At 36.6% G+C, this 8,966-nt stretch overlaps 1 protein-coding gene across 4 annotated transcripts; it reads right to left on the reverse strand.

Moving 5' to 3' along the window:
• Positions 1–1,626: 1,626 nt before the first annotated feature.
• On the reverse strand, positions 1,627–6,640 carry LOC129290768 (uncharacterized). 4 transcript variants are annotated; one of them, XM_054927731.1, is made up of 7 exons: positions 6,172–6,640; positions 5,470–5,547; positions 5,181–5,288; positions 4,376–4,448; positions 3,519–3,672; positions 2,974–3,015; positions 1,627–2,747 (listed from the first exon to the last, which is right to left on the reverse strand). In XM_054927731.1, exons 3-7 carry the CDS (start codon positions 5,255–5,257, stop codon positions 1,876–1,878), a joined length of 1,218 nt encoding a protein of 405 aa, XP_054783706.1. In that variant the 5' UTR covers positions 5,258–5,288; positions 5,470–5,547; positions 6,172–6,640; the 3' UTR covers positions 1,627–1,875. The 4 variants fall into 4 exon arrangements, with proteins under 4 accessions (XP_054783706.1, XP_054783707.1, XP_054783708.1 ...); XM_054927732.1 differs by lacking the exon at positions 5,470–5,547; XM_054927733.1 differs by having other exon boundaries at positions 4,376–4,452; positions 5,181–5,547; positions 6,172–6,638.
• Between the last annotated feature and the right edge of the window lie 2,326 nt (positions 6,641–8,966).

Here is an 8,966-nt window from a genome sequence, read left to right on the forward strand (position 1 = left end):
GAAGAACATGACTTACCTCTGGACCTTTGAGTTTTCAATTCATCATCCACCTACACGTCCTCTGCCTCTTGAACTACACTAGCAAGCACTTTTCCTTTATCTTTTCCAACAACATTGCCACTGCCAGTAGCTAAACTAGGGATCATACCACTCATAACCAATGTTCTATCATCACACTTGACTAAGTCATTGCTACAGACATTGGTTGCCTTTCTCTTACTCTTGTGTGATTGTGAGGCAGACATTATAAATTTCAAATACTGTCTACCTACTGCATTACATCAAAGTAAAAGGAATAAATTACTCATAAATTAAAGCTGGAACAGAACACCTAAATACCCAAGCAAAAGAGGAGAAATCTCAAACCTGTGCAAGCAACTATGTGTGATTTAACAAATGAAGGAAGGTCGAAGATTACGAGCACAACATTGATGAATGAGGACTTTATGAACTTAGGAACCGAGAATATTATCGCGACTTTGTGAATTTGCGAGAACAGAGAACACGCAAGCAAAAGAAGAGAAGTCTTCAGCCTTAGTGATTGGTGAACTTGTGTTCAGACTGATGGGAGAAATACGTTAATGCACGACCTCCAAGGTAATGGTAACACGGTGAAAGATCGGCGTCACGACGGGGGTTAGAACTACATCCTTTAAATGTTGATTTTGAGTTGAGGAGGGAGATCGGACGACGGCGAGCTGTGAGGAAAACACGACAGCTAGCAGCATGGAACATAGATCAGACAACAATCAACGGCGGAGGCGACTACAGCAGTGGATGTCCTCTATGACGAGAAGATTTAGAGATAAGAGCGCTCATTCACACAGTTCACTGAACGTGATGATCGCAACTTCATTGTCCCCATACTCAGGCGCAGAGCCTTACAACCTCACTTTACTTCTGTCTTCAGTCTTCACAGCCTCAAACCGATCCAAAAGACACATGAAAGTAAACCAAGATTTAGATTAGGTTTGGTTTTTTTTTAACTCCCTCCTTTTGTCCTTTAGTAAATATGGGCTCTAGCTCACACAATTCTTGTCTAACCCACCAGTCATCACTCGTCATGTCCATGATATAAAAAAAATTATAAGGGCTTAAACGGGCTGGCCCTCAAATTAGGGCCTAAACGGGCCAGCTCGTTTGAGACCGTTTTTCATTTTAAGATCCTAATTGTAAGCTCGACCCTCCTATTGTAAAGGTTAAACGAGTAGGCCTAATGGGTTTAGCCCGTTTTCCCAACTTTACCTATATTGGTCATTACAGCTCTAGCCATTCATTCAACCACAACCTAATATAACTAGAGCGGGTAATTTGGTTGAAGCCCAACAAGCCAGCTTTAACCCTCACAAAAAAAGTTAAGTTTGAGCTTGACTATATAAGCTTTTTTTAAAAAATAGAATACTTTAAACTCAATTCGAATAAACTCAACTTGAATTAAACCAAACTCGAATAAGCCTAATCGTCAGAATTTTTCTGACTTTAGAGGCATATGAAGTTGATAATTTTAACTAAGCCTAATGGGTTAACCCAAACCTAACCAAAAAAAGCTAGAACCGAGCTTGGCTAAAAGGATAAAATATTTTAAGCTCAATTTGAATAAGCCCATCCTGCCTATATTACCAGCTCTAAAAATAAAAACTTAACTATTGATTAAAAAAAGACAATTTTGCTATATTCAGTATCCTTCCATTGAATGAGTCTTTCCCACACGCAAGAATGCCAAATCCATCCAAATGAGAAAACTCATTTCAATAAGAAAATATATGGATCTACAACAGCTACGCGTACACTAATCAGTTCAAGCATTAGCACCTATAAATACAGGGAAATAGTGAAGAAAAAAAAGGGAGTTAGATGGCAATCTGCCAACCTAACTCACTTTATCTCCTCAATCAAACATTTGCCCTTGGTTTTCGGTTTACTTTTCAATCCTTCCCTTCTATTACTCCATTCCAACTCCATGACAGATGTCTTTTCTGCTTGTACAATGGCAGCCAAGGAACACCAAGCTTCCTCATGCTGCTCATGAACCCAACACATGATGAAATATACCTTCCTTTGTGCCATTTTAAGATTACTTCTAATCTCATCCCTCCTCTGTTTTCTGGGTTTACTAGATTTGAGCTCCTTTTCCCCTGATTGAATCAACCGGTTCATATCAGAAAGGGCGCACACCAAAGCAGAACTTCCCAATGAAAGTAAACCTATCACATCGTCAATTAGATTCAAACCAAATTGTAGCCCTCCCATGTGTCTATAAGCTGGCGAGCACACCTGCTCCAAGCAATAAGAGAGAGCTTCAAGTACACTCTCTGGCTGCTCACCTTGACCCAAGACTGAGGAAACACTCAATGCAACCATTGCTGACCCTAAAGCATCTGACCTCCAGTCTCCGTTGTACAGGCGAAGAGTGAAGCAGTAGCTATACAAGATATCAACCAGGTGAACGGTTAAAAGGGGCGACGGCTCTCTTGAACTAAGACTGCTAACCGGAGGAAGTGGGGTTTCAGGACCAGGAGGGATGTCACTGCATTCATTAATTCCAATGACATCTTCCACTTCATTCTCCTCTGAAAGGGGATGGACAAGTTGAGTTCCTTCCTTACTCAAAGAGATGTTTCTAGCAGAAGGCTTGAACCACCACGGATCCCATGGTTTAAACATCTTGCTCAATTCCCCTGATGCAATGGCCCTTTGAAACCGCTTCTTCTCTTCCATGGATAAATCATCAAAGCTGACTTCACCTCCTGTAGATGTGGAAGACAAATGAAAGCATAACTGCCTCAGACAACTGTGGGATGCACAAGAAAAGATGATTTTGAAAAGTAAAAATTTTAGATGATCCTACTACAAATTAGCATTTCCGGAAATACGAACCACATGCAGTGTAAAGCCAAAACAGTAAGGAGATACACAAGCAACTTATAAGCAAACACAAACATCAACAACTATAGAGAATATAATGGAAAATACCAGACAAAACCTTCTCTATGATCTCCGCAGACAGACTAGGATCTACGAAAGCCAAGAAAACAACCAGCTATTAGTAGCATTCTTTATTAGCACTTTGGATAGCTCAAAAGAACTAATAGTAAGAATAGCTAGAACAAATTTTTAAAGTGATGATCACAAAATAATAACAGCACACTTCTGCAATGAGAATTCATACAAATTCTCAGATTAAATTACTGCCCAACCTGGGCTTCGGAACCTTGAAATGCTGCTGTACATCAATCAGCAACTAAGTTGCAACCTTATAGTATCAATCATTTACAGAAATAACTCTATATACCATAAACATTTATTTAAATAAGCAAAAAAGGGCATAAAACGCATGGAAACGTTAATACTTTTTCTTACTAATATTGGTGAAATATAGTTCCCGGTACTACGCAGTCAATATTCCAACTTTACTGAGAAAAAATTGTCAATGAAAAGTGAATATTATCCAGTTTCAAACGAGAGTGGAGAAAAAATTCCAAAAGGACTGACAGAACAGTAAAAATATGGAGGCTTACAATCCTCATCCATACTATCAGATTCCTCTTCTGAATGATATCTTTTCAGTATGTCTAGCATTTTCTGTTTGGTTTCATCATCAGGATGCATTTGCTGAAGCTCCTGAACTACATTTTCTTGCATGAATGATTCAGTACAGCGAAGACTGTGAGACTGTCCAAATTACAAAAATCAAGGATCACTAATCCCAATAATTATATCTTATAAGGAAAAAAAAATAGAAGTCACAGTATATATGCATGCTCTGTGTGTACGTGTGAGAAAAAGAGAATGAGGGCATCAACTAATTTTCAAAATATACGCATTCATTGAATGAATAACCAATTGCCGAAACGAAAGTCCTATCTGAGGAGATGGACTCCTTCACATTCGCTAATGTAAAAGAAGTTCAAAAAACATATCCACGTCTACATATTCAAACACTAATACACCAGAATATTTGTCTGGTTGGATAGGCATCTTCCAAGCATAGCCTAGAGAAACCTTATACATTTTCAGAGCGGAACCAATACCATCCTCTAAATTGAAAGATGTGGCAGATGCAAAATGAAGAGGAGAAATACAATGAAGCAAAACAAAGGAATCCACGTCAAAAATATCCTTGATGATGCCATACCTTATCAATCATTCAAGTGAATAACCAAATATATAAACCAGCTTAAAAATAATTATTCCCCGTATGGTAAAATTTTTCAAGTAAAAAAATTTGGGAGGATATAATTTCATGACAAGCCACATAATGTAATCGGCCACAATTGTTTAATGATATAGGAGCCATTGAAAGAGCTTTTGACACATGACTTATCATCAAAACATTGAACCAGCTCAAAATCAGCATTAGTGCAACTCTGCTTACTTTGTAGCATTGGAGAGAACAGTATCGCGAATTGCATCGAGGGCATGTGTACTGGGAAAATTGCTTATGACACCTGTCTTAAAATAATTTGAAAAAAGGAGGCAAGTAAGGGGAGGGATTTAATCAGTACAAATACAAAGAAGAAACCTTTGAAAAGAAATGAAGAGAAAAAAGATTAACTTTTATAGCAAATACTAACATGACAGGGAACTTAAAAGAAGCAAATCAATCAAAGGCTGCAAATTTCACCTTTGAATATATTTTTAACTAAATGAAGCTGAAAATTTCAATGTTTCTGCAGAAAGATGTCCACCCATAGATTTAAGGGTATTTGTAATGCTTTTCCTTTAATCAAATTACCCATTTCCTGGTAAGCCACCGGTTACCCACCATGTCTAATGAAAAAACAAAATTCTCTTAATATTAAGCAACCTGTATGCTTCCCTTGAACGACCAGTCAAAATTATGACTTACATTCGATCACTAAATTAACAAGATAGGGAGATATATCATCAGTAAATTTTTTGTTGGCGCCTCAAACCTAAGAAAGAGCCCTTAGCACATGACATGACATGCTCCAAAGCTCACTTGTCAAGGTACTTCATTTAACCTCTCAGGAACCCACTCAAAAAGCATTGGTAATACTGTGACTATCCTAGTATCCTCGCAAACACAACATAATAAATTTTTTTAAAAAAACAAGACATTTCTACTTTTAACGGCTTGGAAAAATAAATAAATAACTACCAAAATCAGAGATAAGAATTGCTAGCATAATTACTGATTAAAAGTTGGATGAACATACACGTGGCAGATTATCCGAGGAGGGTTGAGCGATGAAGGAGTCGATGGTTTGTGAGAAATAAATGTTTCACCCTCCATAATCAAACCTCCAAACAGATCACTTGCTTTCCTTTACAGGAATTCAAAAAGCAAGAAACAAAATCACTTCCTAGATAGCCCGATCAAGTTGATAATTTTCAATTCAAATGCTGATGCAAAACTATGGAGGAATCGCAATATTCTACAGCATGAAAATCGAAATCATTTTGGCACTCCTATGTATGGCATGGTTAGTGAGTGCGTAATTATACAGGAAAACTGCAAGTCTGCAACCCTCCAAGCCCTAACAAGAAGAAGGATGGTATGACAAATTGGAGTTGTGCACTCAGCTGCCAAAAAAAAAAAAAAAGACAACACGGTTATTCAAAAATGCTTTTTCAGTTTTTGGTATCAGTTAAACATTTAACAAAAACTGATCTAGTTTCGAAATTGGTACACGCCTTGTAAAAAATGTAGAAATAACACTTGAAAAGGAAGACTTCTTCGAATACATGAGCTTAAATTACAACAGAAAATATTTAATTCATGGTACAGTGGCAACACTACCTAAAGGGAAATAAATACAAACACAGCTAAAAGAGAAGCTATTTATATTCTTGGCTGTCAAATTAGCACCTAAATAGATACAATCATACAATTCAGTAAAATGCTGCGTACAGAATCGTTCAGACAGATATGGTTTGCCCAAATTTTACTCATTCACGCGGGATTGAGGGCGTGGAAAATGCCACTACTTGGATAAAATAGTTTGTACAATCAACAAACTACCAGAGCAAACAGCCAGAAAAATGGAAGAAGAAGAAGAAGAAGAAGAAGAAGAAGAAGAAGAAGAGGAAAAGGAAGCCTTTCCCATTCTTAAAGAATTGAATCATCACAAGAACGAATCAGCTCCATTTTTAACCAACCCAGCAAGTTCAAATTTGAGGGGGGAAGGTCAGAATATAAAAGGTTACCTCTGGGAAGCCTCTCAGTTGTTCGACTCAATCAAAAAGTCGAAGCCTACTCTCGTGCTTTCTTTCTTGTGTTCAATTCGGTTTCGTCCTCCTTACTCTTCGACTGCTGGTTCTATCTTTTGAAGTTGGTTCTCTTTTGAACGGGCATGCAGATTGTTTAACCAAACGGTTTCTTTGCTTTAGTTGTTGTCAGTGGGTTTAGCCTTTTCTGATGCTTCGTATCTTGTTGTCTTCCAGGACGGTCGGAAGTGGAGAACGGTTCTGTCCTTCGGCAAGAATGATTCGGACGTGAAAGAGGTTCTTTGCCGTCGTCCAGTGGTGGTCGAATCAACGCCGAGGAGGCGGAATTCGGGCGGCTGGAAGTATGCAAAAACCTGAATCTATATATATATATATATATATATATTTTCCATTATATGCGACCTTCTGGAAAGCAGGCGAACAATCAGCTTTCTCGCCCGAAAAATGAAAATGAATAAAACGGGATCAGCTTAGCTCCGCTGGACGTTGCGCCTACGCTGAGCTCAAAACACTGCGTCTCAATTATGAAACAAAATCTTGACTGTCAATTTTACCAAGCAATCCCTGCCTTTCATTGCCATTTTAATTTAATTTGTTTTTCATTATTCTTCAACAATTATTCGTTCCAGAGAGGGAAAATCATGCCTTACCTCCAAAAAGTTTTGTTGCCAGAGTTTGGGAAGAAAATCTTATCGATGGAAAAGAGATTTCATTAAAATCATACAATAATGAGTAAAATCTTGTTATTTTCATCAATGAGGAAGAGGGGTAAATTAGCTGGCTGTATATTTTTGTCAATGGGTTGATGCTTCCTCTTGTTTTTATCGGTGGTTGTTTCTTCATTTTATATACATGCAATTTTATTTATATAAATATATTGCTCACTTGATTGCTTGTTTTAGACCTCCGTATGTGTATTGCATATATAACTTCAATTTGATTTTATAACATTAATCTTGCTTCTTCGTGGCTCATACGTGTTGGGTGACTGGATTTGTTTTATAACTTTGTTCTTACATCTTCTTGGTTTGTATTTGTTTTATTTATAATTAGTTAAGGAGAGAAGCCATGTCTTATGGTGAAGCCAGATGCATTTTTGGCTACTTTAAAGAACAATTGATAGAAAATACATCTTTTTTTTTTTCATGCTCATCAAATGGATTTGGAGAAGCAAGTTACAAATGTGTTGTGGGCTAATGCACATATGTTGATTGACTATGCTTACTTTGGAGAAGTTTTTTCACTTGATACAACTTATTGTACAAATTGTGATCATAGATCTCTTGCTATTTTCTCTAGCATAAACCATTATAAAGGAAGGGTGATATGTAAAACTGCCTTATTATATGATGAGACTATTGAAAGTTTTAAATGGCTCTGAGACTTTTTTGTGTGCAAACAAAAATGTGAAGCCATTAACTGTTTTTATTGACCAAGATACTATAATGGTACGAGCATTACAAGAAGTGATACCAAATGTATCACATGCCTTGTGCATATGGCATATTTCAAGGAATGCAATAAGTATCTTAAAAACTTGTAAAATAATTAGTCCCATATCTTGAGTGATTTTAACCATTGTATGTATCATTGTTAGGATGAAACAAAGTTTGAAAAAGCATGGAAAAAATTATTATTAAAACATAATATGGGAGGAAACACATAGTTAGTGTCCATGTATGAAATAAAAGAGAAATGGGCAACATGTTACATAAAGAGCTTAAGGACACTTGGTATGAGAAACATTAAATTAGTGAAAATATAAATGCATGTGTAAAGAGTTGTACGAGTCCTAAATTGAATATCAATCAATTCTTTCAAAGGTTTGAACAAGCTGTAGAAAACAAGTACTATAATATATTGCAACGTGAATTTGAGACACATGATGTGTTAGCAAGGTTGATATTGCAGAGTTCATATATGCTTCGTTAGCTTTTTAAAGTTTAGACTATTGAAAATTATATTCTAAGGCCAATCATTATATCATAAATATTATTATTTACTGAATTTCTCTTTTGTTATTTGATAAATTTCTCTTTAGTTGTCAAATTTTAAATCAGATTAATTGAGCCTGAATTAGATTAATTGAGTTTATTAGAGAGGTGTGGCAAGAAAGGTCTAACGGGCGTGTTTAGTTATTTTTCCAGCCCTAAACACAAATTTGAAGGAAGTCGGGTCACCCAAGAATAAAAAGAGAAAGAAAATCTGAAGGGGAAGGCTCTATGTCATGCATCACGACTCATAGATCAGGCCACCATGGCACATGCCTGGGGAAGATGCCCTTTGTGCCATGTGTCACGGTGCATTGTGGGTTCGCCGTGGCTCATGGACACTTTTTTGCTGTAATCAGATCTTGAAATAAAGCAAAAAAAGAGAAGAAACAAAGGAGAAGCAAAGAAGCAACTGAAGGGCAATGCTAGGGCTTGGGAGATTTAAAGTTTTAGAGTGATTTGAAGTTTCTAAACATTAGAGGTAAGATCCTCAAGTTTAAATCTACTTATTTCTTCCATTTTTCTTGATGATGGAAGTTAAGATTTGGTGAATAATGATGATTTTCAATCTATAAAGGCGATAAATCCTAAGCTATTGACTTAAATAGAGTTAATGAGAGTAAATTGAGCTAATGAAACTTGATATTTATGGATTTATAATAATTGATGTTTAGGGAGCATTTAACATCTAAAAATTCCCTATAAATATGTTAGTTGGGACAATGTGACTCCATTAATTGCTATATAAGGGTTCAATGAGGTCAATATGGGTTAGAAGAAGTT

This window comes from Prosopis cineraria, unplaced genomic scaffold, assembly GCF_029017545.1.
Source record: "Prosopis cineraria cultivar Desert tree isolate PC_DT_omini unplaced genomic scaffold, ASM2901754v1 PC13, whole genome shotgun sequence".
Taxonomy (NCBI): Eukaryota; Viridiplantae; Streptophyta; class Magnoliopsida; order Fabales; family Fabaceae; genus Prosopis; species Prosopis cineraria.